The 15,772-nt window shown below is 41.9% G+C and overlaps 1 protein-coding gene across 1 annotated transcript in view; it reads right to left on the bottom strand.

Moving 5' to 3' along the window:
• OSBPL7 (oxysterol binding protein like 7) overlaps positions 1-15,772 on the bottom strand; it is a 1,590,705-nt gene that overhangs the window by 1,095,233 nt on the left and 479,700 nt on the right. Inside the window, exon 3 of the mRNA XM_044054965.1 lies at positions 15,627-15,764. Coding sequence (XP_043910900.1) covers positions 15,627-15,764 — 138 coding nt within the window. The remainder of the gene's footprint in view (positions 1-15,626; positions 15,765-15,772) is intronic.

Here is a 15,772-nt window from a genome sequence, read left to right as displayed (position 1 = left end):
AATGTTGTCACTACACTCTGTATTACAACTATTTAATCAGATTCATGCAGGCCTTGAAGGGTAAGTCCTAGAGTACTTGAGTTTCACTGACAGTGTTTTTTAACTTTTTGCTCAAGTTTCTTGAAAATTTCTTGAGAGGGTACCTCAAACAGACTATTCTTGCTTAAAGAGGCACTGGAAAGTTTGACTTTTACACCATCAGGGTAAGGCTGGGTCCTTGACTAAGTTTATCGTCTTAAGATGGATCACAAACCAGCAGCTGTAGAACAGGTGACTACAGTGTTATACATTTATCTAGCCAGGACCCATCCTATTTAACAGCTCTGTCAGTGACTGATAATCATAAATTAGTACAATATGCAGATGACTATGCCCTTACCTCCTCAGCACACAATGTTAACCAATTGCAATACTCTAGTCAACAAACTTTCTAGAAATAAGATCACGTACTAACCAACTCACAACTTCTGCTAAATGTCAAACACACTAATTTGTTTGCATTTGAGTCTGGAACCACTAATAGACAAATCTTAAACCTTTCAATCACCTCTCTTAACAATACTAGTTCTCAAGCAAGTTATTCATCCAAAGCTTTTGAGAGTCATCTGCTAGATAAAACCAGACTATGCCATAACCAAAAACATCAAATGTGACATGCTTTACAAAGCCATATTCTACTTAACTCAATATTATTGCTAAATATAGTTGAATCTTTACTCATACCAAGCCTCCTATGTCATTCTCAATTGTGAACAATATTCCAAAAAGACAAAATACTAAAGTTAGAGCAAATGTACAACAACATTTGTCAAAATGCAGCTAGTGTTTCTAATAAACCCATCACTGTACAGTTCTTCTAACGATTACATGGAAAGAATTAAAACACACTAACATTCAGCCAATTAAAAATAATATTAAATGCCTAACAATTAATGCTATAATCATCAAAAGTTATCAAACCAGAAACCTAAGATCACAAAGTTAAAACCTTCTGGAAGCAGCAGCGGCCTTAGGTCAGCTGGTGCCCTACGCAAAAGGGCTCCACGGCGCCCACCCACACACACCACCCAGGTGCCCCCATCCTGGTCTACCTACACCAAATAAATACTAGAAAAGCGCCCCTGTTACAGCGGCGCCCTAGACGGCCGCCTAGTTGGCCTATGCCTAAGGCCGGCTATGTCTGGAAGTAACTAAATCAGAAAATCATTACAGCGTTTCCTTATGCTCAGTACAAGTAGCCAAATTATGGAACTCTTTTCCACCAAGCCTAAGAGAAAAAAATGTGTCAAAACTGTATTTCTTTACAAACTAAAAATGTATCCAACATCTAACTAGCTGTACACATGGCTATCCTAACTCCTTACTCTACTATCCTTTACAGCTTTCTCGCTTAAATTGTTGTTACATATCTCATCTTCTGACAAACTGAATAACTTGTACTTTACCTGCCAGTTGGTATATACTGTAAGTACCTGAATTATGCTAGTATGTACAAGCTCTAAATACTTGAACTTGTCAATGTTTAATGTATATACACTATTATACTCTTTACTTACGTAGTACTTTTATTTGTACCTGGAACTTCTTCCCCAGGTTGTCTCTGAAAATGGATTTTTTGTTCAATAGTTCTATCCTACTCAGCAAATAGAAATACATGTTTATGTAAGTAAAGAAATAAATGTGCTTGCCTACTTTTTAGCAGTCTTAGCCAAGTCTGCTTATTTGTCCTTTTAGGGAAACAAATGAAATGTCCTTAACCAGTTCAGCTTTCAAAAGCTATTCCACTGCTATTGTACCATACTATTCTGATAACTCATTGTCCTTACGCTCAATGGTGAAAGATGTATAACTTTTCCATCTCAGCGTATTCAAGTTTCTACTTTTGAGAAAAGCATTTAGACACAGCACTAACATGGACTATCCTGCACCTTTCAACAACATGAAAGGCAGGTCTGCCAATGGTTTGTTATACACACACTGCTATTGCTCAGTGCCTGGCTGATGACCTCCCAGAAGGCGCTACTGAATGCACCTTTAAAAGGTTTCACCACAGGAAGAATGAACCCATGGGTTGTGCTATACCAAGCAACTCTACATACCTCTTTTGGGGATAGGGGATTTCCTCTACTCGCTATTTAAAATGGTCTTTCCTAAAAGATTTTCAGGCATCACTGACAAATTTCCTACAATTAAACTGTGAGGGAGACTCTTGGATACAAGAGTGGCCAAACTCTGTCAAACTAATGTCCAGTCCTCAGATGCTTGACAGTACTGCACTGTACCTGCTCCCAATAAACAAATGTCAGCCTATCTACAGATATTCATCCCCCACACAACACTACATAATAGGAAGAAAACTGTCAGCTGAAGCAGCATCGGAAGGCTATAGGGACTAACAAACCACTTTGGTAGCACTGTTTTCCACTTCCCACATTAGGTTAACAAGGAACTGACATTCAAAAGGAAAAGGCTTGTTAATGAAATCTGGCAACTAGAATTTTGATTTTCAGGCACCATTCAAATAACAGTTCTATAAGGATCTAGGGTCCTATCAGTAATCGCTTATCCTCACCTACCATATCGTCTTTAAGGTTATTTGGGTCGGTGGAGGAGTCGGGGGGGGGGGGGGGTAGCTGCTGATTTTTCCTGTTCTAGCAGAAGTGAACCTCACCCTCACCAGCTGTAAAGGATAGAGCTCCTCCTCACATTTGCAGGCTGAGCACCTTGGACTTATATGCCTACCCTTAAAAGCTGAGAGCCAAAACCAGATAGCATTCAGATTCTACTTGCTTTCTCCAATATCCTGGCTTTCTTACCATTTGGAGGCTATACAAGGAGACCCTGTCTTTGTGAAAATACTAAATAAGATGGAGAAGGTGACAGTTCATGTAACTCACACATTCTCCTTGCTGATGTTATCACCATCAGAAATAAAGTTTTGCAAGACAGGAAACTGGCTCAAATGGAGCCTTTGTTAAAGCTTCCAGCTCAAAACTGAGATCACGGGGGGGGGGGGTTGGATCTGGTTCCATGATTGGTATATGAAGCAGAAACATACCCTGAAGACAGGCCTTGCAAGACCTCTGAGAGCGAATGAAGGAGAATCACAGCCTTGGTGAAAATGAACGATTGTTGATAGTGCAACCTTAATAGTTGAGCAACTGGAACCCAAAGAAAATAGTTCCAAAATAAAGAAAAGCTCCTGTGGAATGGAAGCACTCAATGGATTTATCCACTCTGCAGAAGCTCAAGTAGCAAAATGTGCCCATTTGCTCTTGTAAACCCTATGAGAAGAGTCCTTTTGGGAGGCAGAAACTATATGAACCAGCTCATCAGACAATGAATGGTGTACGACTGTTACTGGAACTGCAGAAACAATGTGGTTAACTTGAGGGTCAGGAGATCTGGGTGAGGCAACCCGGAGGGATGGGAAAGAAAATCCTTCCTTGGGATCAAATCCAAAAGGGATTCCCTGACGTGAGACCAGAATAGGGGAAGCCAAATTTGCCTGGGACTACTAGTATTAAGTGAAGAAAATCACCATGACTTTGCATCTGATCATTTTCTGTATAAATTCTGATGTCAGTGGGAGTAGGAAAGACATAAAGGAGCCCGGCTGGCCACTGTCTTACCACAGAACCTCTCAGGGACTGCCCCTTTGGGGAAACTGGGGCAAAATAATTGCTGCATTTGGTGTTTGCTAAGCAGGAGAAAAGGTCAAAGCAGGGACAGCCCCAGCATTGGAAGATTTGGTGAGTCACCTGTGAATTGACAAACCACTCATAAGGCAGGAGAATTGATCTACTGAGCCTGTCAGCAATACTGCTGGCTTTCCCAGGAATGTGAGTTGTTACCAAGAAATAATGTGTAATGATCACTCATTACCATTCTCTCATGGCTTCTCAGTATAAGAGGTAGGCCCTGGCTCCTCCCTGCTTGTTGATGTACCAAACTATTCTCATGTTGCTTGACTGGATGGAAATTACCCCTGAAGGCAAGTATTCCTGTGATGTCTGCAATGCTAGAAGGACTGCCTCATCTACAGGACAGCGGTATGCTGTCTGGGCTCCTGACCTGACCATGTACCTTGGACCATTTACTACTGATAATGTGCCCCAACCCAGGGATGAGGTGTCTGTGGTAACTATGGCTAAAGGTGAGGGCAAAAGGAAATGTCGCTCTTGTAATAAAAGGGAGGAGGTCAGCCAGCCTTGAAGCTGACTTGTGCAGAGATTCTTTATTTGGATGGGCAACAACACAGTGTAGTTCAGATGTGACCACTGAGCCTTGAGCAGCCACTGCAAGATCCTCATGTGGAACTGGACTAGGTGCACCATTAGAACAGTGGAAGCCATGAGGCCTACAGTGAGCAGAACAAGAACTGCTGGAGGAGATAAAACTCTAGAAAGATTACAGACTGCAAACTTTAGAGATCAAAGTCTGTCTGGTGAAGAGAGATAATGAACAGGACCTGGTGTCTAGAAGGCAGCCAGTGAGAGGAGAGATAATGAACAGGACCTGGTGTCTAGAAGGCAGCCAGTGAGAGGAGAGATAATGAACAGGACCTGGTGTCTAGAAGGCAGCCAGTGAGAGGAGAGATAATGAACAGGACCTGGTGTCTAGACGGCAGCCAGTGAGAGGAGAGATAATGAACAGGACCTGGTGTCTAGAAGGCAGCCAGTGAGAGGAGAGATAATGAACAGGACCTGGTGTCTAGAAGGCAGCCAGTGAGAGGAGAGATAATGAACAGGACCTGGTGTCTAGAAGGCAGCCAGTGAGAGGAGAGATAATGAACAGGACCTGGTGTCTAGAAGGCAGCCAGTGAGAGGAGAGATAATGAACAGGACCTGGTGTCTAGAAGGCAGCCAGTGAGAGGAGAGATAATGAACAGGACCTGGTGTCTAGCAGGCAGCCAGTGAGAGGAGAGATAATGAACAGGACCTGGTGTCTAGAAGGGAGCCAGTGAGAGGAGAGATAATGAACTGGACCTGGTGTCTAGAAGGCAGCCAGTGAGCTGAATGTTTTGTGTTGGCTGTAGCTGGGACTTCTCATAGTTGACAGAAATTCCCAAGGACAGGCAAAGTGGGAGAAAGTAATCCCTGACATAAAGAAGAGATTCCATTGATGTGGCAGTGAGGAGCCAGCCATCCAAGTATGGAAAAGCTCTGATTTTGAGCAGCCTCGAGTGTGCTGCTACCATAGACATGCACTTGTTGAGCAACCATGGGGTTTTGGTGAGACTGACGGGAAGGGCTATGAACTGAAAGTGACAGGCTCCCAGATGGAACACCAGGAACTTCCTGGACTCTCTTGCAATCTTGATGTGGAGGTAAGTGTCCTGAAGGTCATTTGGGCACATCCAATCATTTGCCTGCAAACAAGGTAATATTGCTTCCACCATGACCACCTTCAATTGGGTCTTTTTTGACATACTGGTTGAGTTTGCTTAGGTCCAATATAGGCCTGGGTCCTTTTTTCTACAGAACCAAAAAGAACCAGGAATAATAACCTGACCCTTTCTAGTCCAGTGTGACCTCTTCAGTAGCTCCTTCCTGAAGAAGAGTGAGAAGATCCGTCTTCTGGCTGTTTCTTGCTGCTTGGGTGGTACATCTGAAAGCAGCATTTTTGTTGAAGGAGCTATGGGAAAAGGGTCTGCAACAGCCTCTGAATATTATTATTCTGACCCATGAATCCTGTGTAATGGCCATCAACACAGGCAGATACAGAAATAAGAAGCCCCTAAATACCTCTGAGGGAGGAGATGGGCAACCCTTCATGGATCATTAGGCTGCCAGACAGGGAAAGGACCAGATATCTTTGATTCTGCGGTCCTCCATGACCTCTGGGTCTGTGTCCATTAAAGGGTCTGCCTCTGCCACAGCCGGCCCTGCCAGAGCAGGACTCAAGGGGTTGACACCAGGATTTTATAAACCATATGGACTTGCACCTGTTTTGGTGCCTGTTATAAGTTCATCATCTTTCTGTCATGTCCAGACTGTCGCATTCTCTCTTTGACTAATGGACCAAAGAAGGAAGAACCATCACAAGGGGCATTTCTATAAGATGATTTGAAATAATTCATTAAGTCACTGAGACAAAGCCTGGTCTGCCGCCTCAAGGTGATTCCTGTAACCCACCTCTCTTGCTGCACCATCACCTGCATTATATAAGAGCCGCATGGGCGAGACTGGTAATATTAAATATAGTACCTAGACACTTTTTAAAATCAGTAGTAGGTGGTTAATGCTTGTTCTACCAGATCTCTTCGAGATCGGGCCATGTGAAAGGTGTAGTTCAAAGCTGACAAAGCAAATGTGACTAAAGAACATACCCACTTCCCTACCTGGCCATCGTCCTGGTCTCCTTGTTGGGTGGACAGACAGTGGCTGTATCATCTGTTATCTTTTTCTTAGTAGCTGCTGCCATAATGACTGAATCCACCAAGCGGTTCGTGGACCAAAAGGGCTTGTTCTTGGGGAACTGAATAATCTTGTCAGGTTTGCTTGGTATGCTCTCCAAAGCCTCAGGCTACTACCTAACAAGGGGTCCAGGGTGATGCCCAAGTCAATAAGGTGGTCTGCCAGAGAGACCACCCAAGAAGTAGAAGGAGCCGAACCATATGCCTCAAAAAGGACCAGCTCGTCAAGACAGGGTGGGTCTGTGGGCCAATTTCCCCTCTGCCACTTGAGCTCCAAGACCTCACAAAATGCGAGATACTCCTGAGGAGACTGACGGTATCCCTCTCAATCTTCTGATTCAGTGTCTCAAGTTGCAGACTCCGATGTGGAGTCTATGTGTCTCCTCTTACATGTCCTCTTCCTGGAAGCCTCATGTAATGGTGAATCTGAGTCATCTGAAGACTGGTCCTGCACTCTGGCAGTTCTTTTAAGGGCATCAGTTTAGCTCTGGTCCTGTGAAGTATGAGAGGGTCCAGACAAAGATAGAAAGGTGTCCGAGGAAGGGACCAACACTGAGGAAATCTGTGTTGCAACTCTGGGAAGAGAGGATATGATCCTCCTCATAGCCTTGAAGGCTGAAATAACATCTGCCTGATCTGATGAGCACTGGTTGAGTGCTGGTACTATTCCTTCTGCAAAAAAGATAGGCAGCCTCAACAAAAGCATCCCTGAAACAGACAGAGAAGACTGACCAGTGGAAAGGATTACCACCATTCCCTCAACTGCTGATGACTTTGATACCGGAAACAGCACTATGAGAGATGGGTCAGAGGACAGCACTAAAGTGTTGATATTGAGACTGGGACCCATTCAAATTCAAAGGGCTCAGAGCAGAAGGCAGGGACATTGTCACCACCTAAAAGACAGCCTCAGGGCAGAGAGTATACCCAGATAAAGTACAGTTGTGTACACTTACCATAAATGTAGATGTTCGAGTGTATTCACTGTTGCAGTCATCTCATTTAACCCTTAGGGAGCATTTCCTCTGTAGATCCAACAGTCAGACCAAGGAAGGAGCTAGAAAGGGGATGAGGGATCAATCCATTCCACACTTGGAGTGGAGGGGGAAGGAAGAACACCCATTTCTGAGTCTTGATGAAAGCCTTCATTATACAATCCAAACCCATGTCACAAGCACTTGTCATTAACTTAAAGGACATGATGGATGACTGAGATGGAGGGCAGAAAGGAAGTCTTAAATGCCCTTTCTCTAAAGAAGTGCCTCAAACTACATGTTTAGGGGATTTATACTTGATAACAATCAGCTCAAAGGGGGGTGCTAATGAAGGGGATGTTGGAGCAGAAATAGTAGTCAGTTCTGACCTAGCTATTTTCGACAGGCTTGCACTGGGGAATTCTTCAGACCACCTCTTCTTTGGGTCCAGATTCCTGTCTTTACCTTTGGACCTGTCTTTGTCTTTTCCTTGGCCATCTCTGTCTTTTCTATGTTTTTTGTGTCTCTGACTCCTGAAGCAGTAAGACTTCTCTGACAAATTTGCTTCTCCTGTCAGACAAAGCATGCTGGCCAAATGCCTTACAGATGGAGCGACCAGCAGCTAAATGTTCCACCATCCAAAACAAATCATATGCTTGTTGTGCAAATCCTGCGGGGGGATCTTATGCCTACACTGCAGGCATTCCCTATCCTTGGAATCAAATCCACAGAAAAACAGCAGGCACAATAAACAACACTGAATACAGTAAAACATTGACTAAATAGCACTGACTGAAACTACCTCGGAGTAACAGGGTCTTGTATACAGAAGGAAGGAATTAACTAACACTCCACGAAGGCAAAATCAGCAACTACTATAAGACAAAACAGTCTTTTCTTTTTAACATAAAAGCAGGCAGGCCTAAAGCTCATGATTGAGGAAAGTGAAAAACTACTAAAAATTAATCTAAAGGAGCTGAAAGAAAAAGAAGTAATAAGAATTCAATAACAGAACAGAAGCTGCCAAATGAGTAAAGAATATAGCAATAAACCACAAAAAATATAGAGGTGGAGCACTTAGCTTTAGCACAGAGTCATGACCACTTCTGAACAATAAGCAACAAAAAATATCTGGGGAAGCTTCACACCCAGGTGCATTATGGGAGGAAATCACTTACACGGGTTTGAAGCTGGATCATTAGTTTTTCCGGATCATATCTGACAAGAGGCTCTAGGTACCAACAAGTAAGCTCAGACAGATGACATGAATAGGATTCTGTAAATGACACAACATCATGAAGCAAAACTGAAAATGGATATACTATGAGAATGTAAACAGGTGCCTGTCTACGTGTCTTAAGTAATTCAGCAGCAAAGAGTAGCAAATACATTTCAATAAGCTACAAAAAAGATAACAATGCCACTTTAGGAAGATTAACTGAGCTTGAAATTAGTACCCAAGTTCCGTCATCCTGCTCACCAGTCAGAAATAACATCAGTTTAACCTTAAACATCTGTATCCAGCATAACCTTAAACATCTGTACCCAAGCATAACCTTAAACATCTGTACCCAAGCATAACCTTAAACATCTGTATCCAGCACATTTTGAAATGCCCTTCAAGAACAATGGCTGAGAAGCCGAAGCTAGAATTAGGTCAACAGAAAAATGTTTTACTGCCAGGTTTGTGCAATCACTTTAATATCCTGTTTATCTGAGTTCATTACGTGGCACAAAGATTTCATCATTTTCCCTACCTACCAATACTGCAGAAGTGTACTGAAGTAAGCATAAAAGTGTAAACAGCTGTGCATGTATAATATCAATACAAAACAAATGTAATGTTTCTAGGTTAGTAAAACAAAGTAAAGCATTTGCATGTGTTTTCCATTTAAGGTAATGCAGACCAGCTAGTGCTCTTATAAACCATGCTATCATTCTGCCCTAGAAAATTCAGCTCAAGGAATGAAATGCTGATACGAAGGACAGTGCAGGAGGCTGACACAAACACGTTTTCAGCATCATGTTATTTTCATGCAGAATGGTAGACGGATGGCCTTAGCAGTGATACATTCAAGTGACAAATTATAGAATGCTTGTGACAATAAAATAAGTCTAGTAAAAATATGGGCAATATAGCTCATTATTTCTCTTAAATGCATATCACCATTAGCTAAAAATAAGTGAAATGCATCAGGTCACCAAACTTATCCACCTGATTTATGCAATTCTTAACATGTTTGATGTCATTTTTGGGGACTCTCTCCTAGCAATTGCCTACAAACCCAGCCACTTGATATCACTCCCAAACCCACAGCAGCATGTCTGCTATTATAGCTTGCATGCTTAAAGCCTGCTAGTGTCCCAAAGGATGCAAAATCACTGTCCACAAAATCAGGACTTACTAACTTACCAGGAAGTTACTGTACATTTTTTGGCCCAGAATTCCTGCTAACCTCAGCCATCTCTACTCCCTCCTCCCTCTGAATTATAAGACCTAAGGTTAAGAGAGACCTAACTGAAGCCATCACACTACAAGTGATTCTGCCCAAGTTTCACCAGCCTAACCTATACATACCACTATATGGAGTCAAGGTAATGTGGGCCATTACCTTCAGTATGTGCACCTGCACAATAACAACCCAGAAGCACTCTTGAGCATGTTCCCCACAGACAATTTTCACTTCTGCTATCCAGATTACCCAGACACATGCTGTTCATTTTCCAGATGTACAAAAGGTCCATCAGAGCTGAATCTGAGAATGCCCTGTATGACAGACATAGATTGCTTCTCAATAACCATTATGAGACAAAACTATAGAGATAGGGCTTTAAGGTGATTCGTATAGGGCAGGTTCTGGTGTGTAGTTTGTGAGACATTTCCCTGACAGCTACAAAGCCAAAACCAGAAGGCTGCAGCATCGCTTTACCATAGAGCGGTACGGCTGAAAAGCACAATCAGTGCTGCTTTAACCTCCAACAAGAAACCAAGCACATAGCAGCAATCCCTAAGGACAGCAACCTGACTGTATTCTAACAGAGACAGCCAAAAAATGTCAACATCCCTTCTGCTACAGGCACTAACACAAATGCCATGATGTACGTGAGCATAAGGAAATTGAACAAGGTCTAAAGTCTATATACCTAGACCCACATGCCATGCCCTCCCTTATAAGGTGGAAGATATAAAATGGTGTTCTTACTATCTTGGCCACATGTTGGTCAAAAAACAGATTACTGTCTAAATATGCTCCCAGATTCCTGACTACTGGATCAACTCTTAGGGTCTTATCAATGGAGTAATTAGCCTGGGTAGCAGTTTTCCCAAAAGGCACTATTATGCATTTCTTGGCACTGAGTTTAATCCATGATTTTGGCACCAATCATTTATCTATGTTAAGACTCTCTTGTAAGATGTTTGTGTCATGGGGGAATCTGCTGATATCTCCCAATTTGCAGTCATCTACAAACTTGGCCAGCCAAAGGCCCTTGACATTAGCCTTTACCTGAAGGAGATGCCAAACAGGAGCAGTCCCAGCACAGAGTCCTGAGGTACCCTGCTGGTGACTGGTCTCTTACTGGAGGTGGTATTAATAATCCTGACTTTGTCAGTCTGTCAGCCAGCTGGCAATCCTGAAAGTTATGTGGGGGGTTATGAGTACTTTGGTGAGTCTGTCAACTATATCTGAGTGGGGTACTGCATTGAATGCCTTATCCAGGTCCAGGAAAGCAGTATGCATCATTTTTTCCTCATCCATTGCTTTGGTGATCTTCTCCACCAATAATTCCACTAGGTTTAGTAAGCATGACCTTCCCTTAACAAAGCCAAACCGGGTTACGTCTAGTGTCTGACGGCTGTCTATGTATGTCTTTGTTGATCATTTCCATGACAATTCGTTCCATGGCTTTGCATATCAGACTAGTTAGATTTATAGGTCTGTAGTTTCAGGGGTTGGATGATGGTCCATCCATATGAAGTGCAATAACTGTTGCAGTCCTCCATTCTTGTGGTACAAAGACTGTTTGAGGCAACAGCTGAACAGTGACTTAAGTGGTCCTGATAGGTCATATTTCAAGCTATGTAAAAGGCATCCCGGGTTACTGTCTGGACCCACACATGTAGTGTTTTTGGCCTTAGTGATCACCACCAGGACCTGCTCCGATGCAAGCAGCTGCAGAGGGTCTTAGGTACAATGCCTGGTAAACAGAGCAGGCCTTGTGGTCGTGCGTCTGTCCCAAACAGAAAAGGCACTTATTGTGGTCATCCTTGTGGGGGATCTGGCGGCCGCAGTGACACTTCCCCTTTCTGGATGACGTTAACAGGCAATACAAGTTTAAAGAAGGATTGAAAAGGTCCCCAACAGGGTACCTATCTGATTTTAGTAGAATCCAACATCAGCGGTAGTGGTAACACCTGGTGTATGATTGGCGGCTGAAAAGTTCTGAGAGCTGGTGCATACTGACGTCACTTTTATGGCCCACATTCCCTTGGCCACGTCAGACGCCACACGCACCTCAGAGGGACTAAAAACCTTTGTATACTGGCCGTACTTAAGCAAGACAAGAAGAGTAAACCCATATGTAGAATACTGCAACATGGGAATAGAAGGACATCAAACAGTTGAGTTATTCTACAAAAACAAAGAAAGAAAGAAAAAACAATAAAGCTGAAAGTGATGGCAACATCTCTGCTGTTAACAATAAATTACTCTAAAACAATACATGTGCTCGTTGGTACACTACTAAAAAATTATCTAGCCAGGATAAAAAAAGTTAACATCCTCTCTGCTACAGGCACTATTACAGAAAAATTTCACCTGTTCAAATATATAGGTCTGTGGAAAGATCCCTTCCTCTACTTAAAAACCCATGTTGATAAGACTATTTGCAAGTTCTAGGGGCAAATGAAAGTAATAAACAAACTCAAACACCATCTGCCAAAAGAATCTAAACATTTCTTACTGAATTTGTCCTTACTGATGATAAACTATACCCTGCACAGCATCTGTAACTCACTGCTTAATATTTTCAGATGTATGTAAATGATAAACTATGCCCTGCATGGCATCTGTAACTCATTGTTTAACATTTTCAGATGTACGTAAATGATAAACTATGCTCTGCACGGCATCTGTAACTCATTGTTTAACATTTTCAGATGTACGTGAATGATAAACCTTCCCCTGCACGCCATCTTAACTTGTTTAACATTTTCAGATGTACGTAAAGACAGCCTGATGCCATCTGTGTGCTTCATCCAAAATGAGCATTGTTATAACAATCCTCCGATTTTATACTCCAGTACCAGCACATTACAGTAACCACACTCTTCAACCACTGTCCTAATCTTAATGCCAAACTCCTAAAAAAACACCAAAGAACAATAACAACTTATTCAACTTTTACTAACCCCTACACCACCTGATCTCCAAGTAATATGCCTTCTCCATATCAGAACCCATACTGTGGAACTTTTTGCTACATAATCTAGCATCAAAAACCACCATAACCACTTTCAGAATCAGCCTCAAAGTGTTTTAAAAAACTAAGCCCAGTTGTAACTGCTTTAAGTAAATGCTGTCTGTCACATCCACGTCCGACTAATACCTGCAAATGAGTGTGCACTGTCCCACAATGTTATTTTACAGCCTAACATAACTTCAACTCATCTGTGGTAATCCAATCACCTCATCTCTACCTCATCCTTCAAAGACTGAACTACTCCATAGAACTTCTCTATAACTGCTACCACTGTTTATGTTTTATAATACGGCTAAAGTGGTTCTGAGTCTGCCTGTGTTCTCAGAGTGAAAATGTACTCTTAACTTGGTTCATCTAAAATGTAAAGAAATGTTGCGAAAAGAACTGCATCTCACTGTTAATGTATGCTTCTTCTTTTTAATTGGCTAAAGAAAAACTTATCTGAACTAGTATACCTTCCAAACTAAAACAAATAGTAAATAAATTGTTACTAGAGTCCTGCACAGTTAATGCGAGACAAACAGGGGTAGAAGAAGTCAGGCATGCCTGTTATTCCCTGTTACTTATTGTAGTTATGGAGGCGCCAGCAGTTAAAATAATGGAGGTGGGTGAAATCTGTAAAATGTTTTCATATGTTTATAGATTATTTATGCTGATGATGGAGAAGGTGAAAGAAGACCTCCACTAAGTTATGGAACAGGGAATGTGGGAAATAGTTTGAAAGTTTAAATATTAAGAAGACATAACGGCATGAAACATGAAGGTTGGGGAAAGTGTGGTCTATATAGAGTGTAAATTGCTCTGAAACATCTGTGATCGAAACTGGGGAAGGGATAAAGGATGGCAGAGTTAAACTAAAGGGGAATGACAAAAGAGCTAAAAGAATTAAAACAGGTAGAGAAAGTGCTTACCAAACTGTCAAGGAGCATGCTAGTGGACGGTTAAGGAGAAAATCTTTTCTAAAGCATTATACATAATAAAATATGTGTCTACAGATGGATACGTTTGTAGTGGAAAAACCTAATGGCTTTATATATGCAAATCAAGGAGGCCAAAGGTAAGTAAAGAAAAGTTGGGAGAGGGATGGAGAGTAAGGGGGATGTGGGATGCCATGATTTAAGAAGTATGTTTACGCTGTCACATTAGGTGTATAATGTGAAAATATGAGAAAGACAGAAAGGAAGAAGGGCAGGAGAATTGAGGTTTTAGTACCTACACGAAAACAAGACAGAGAGAGAGAGAGAGAGAGATGCACTGCTGGACATGGCAAAGATACCTGTCAATGACATGATGGGGCAAAAGAGGACAAGGAGAAATTTAGGAAAGAACAAGCTGGAGCAGAAAGTTTTAAAGTAGACAGTCAAAACCGAGAGCCACAGAAAGAAAAAGAGTGAGACTTGTTAGGTGAAGCAGTTAGTGACGTGGATGAGGTTTACGTTGGAGCGGAAGGACTTCTGCAACACCTTTGAGAATGGGAACATTATCTGGAATATAGAACTCATTAATGAATGGACCAAATGAAGGGTAAAAAGGGAAAGATGTACAAGTATATGGATAAGGACTGCCATAAGAATCTCCTAAAGAATGTAGAGGAGGCAGGATTGGAGTACTGCACTATCACTGAAGATATGACCAGAGAAATGAAAAGAAGTGTGGAAAGTAATGAAACAGCTGAAACTTTCTGGGAAAAATGTTTACAAGCCACACAGGATTTCAGCACAAGTGGTACCAGACACTAGAAAAGATTCAAAGGAGAAAGGACATGCTAGATACATGGAGAAGTTCAACAAAGTTCTGGGCATTCCCAACAGTTAGGCAGGTATGGCAAGGCATGGAGAGTTTGGGAGCAGGGGGGATGTGAAAAGCTAAAAGACCACAAAGGTGTACAGGTATTCAGGCTAAAAAGAGATTCTGACTAACAGAAGTCAAAGAAAGGATGAACAAGTTGAGGAGAGCACACTACAAAAGGGACCAGGTGGAAAAATAGAGGGAAGGGGGATTATATCAGAGGATGCAGAGCATGGCAAGGAGACACTGGGAGGGTAATAGGAAGAAAGGAATATGTAGGAAGTTAAGGACTAAGTGAAGAAGCATTACTGAGAAGTTAGGTAAGGGTGAAGAGGACAAGGACTAAGAGGGAACTATAACAGCAAGATGACAAAGGAAGACTGTGGAATGCAGGTAGCAAGCAAGTATAATTAAGATGAAGGGTGGCTTAGACTATTACTGATATTTACAATTTCAATAAAACATCAAAGAAAGAAAAAAATGTCAACGGATGAGAAGTTCTTTCCATTCCAATCCCAGCCAGTCGAGTAATATTTATATCAGAACTTGTTGCTAAACAGCATCAAAAAAAGGTCCACTGGCTACACAGTCAGCCATAATCAGTATTTACTGCCAATGCCATCTTACATTAACTCTGTTTTTAGATATTCATTGTTGCTCTGTATGTTTCATATATTTAGGAATGTTGCTACTACATTTGCTTCACCTCCTTAATTCTACAAACATTCATTTCTCTTTCCTTAATAGCATGCTTCCTCACACCAAACCTTACACTGTACTCTCTACCTCATGATATCTTTCCATCTTCAAATATATCGAACTTCAAAAAGTGCCACTCTTCTGTACGTCTGATGCCTTCGGCACATAACTATCTTTCTGTACTCATCTAAGAAGTATAAGATTCTGTTGCATACTTCACAATTTGCCCAAATTAGATAAAAGTTTAAACAATCCTCACATCTTACCTTATGCCAGCCTTTCAGTGGCCACTTTCTCTTCTTCAGGAGATAGCCCTCCTGCTTCTCCACTTTAGCCAGGTCCTGCCTGGCTCCACTGTTGCCACCATCTGGAGGTCCTTCCACTTCTTCCCATTCCTCCTGACTCTAGAGAA

This window comes from Protopterus annectens, chromosome 13.part0, assembly GCF_019279795.1.
Source record: "Protopterus annectens isolate FY-2018-M chromosome 13.part0, PAN1.0, whole genome shotgun sequence".
Classification (NCBI taxonomy): domain Eukaryota; kingdom Metazoa; phylum Chordata; order Ceratodontiformes; family Protopteridae; genus Protopterus; species Protopterus annectens.
Note: the sequence above shows the minus strand (reverse complement) of the source record. Positions and strands in the feature narration are given on the sequence as shown.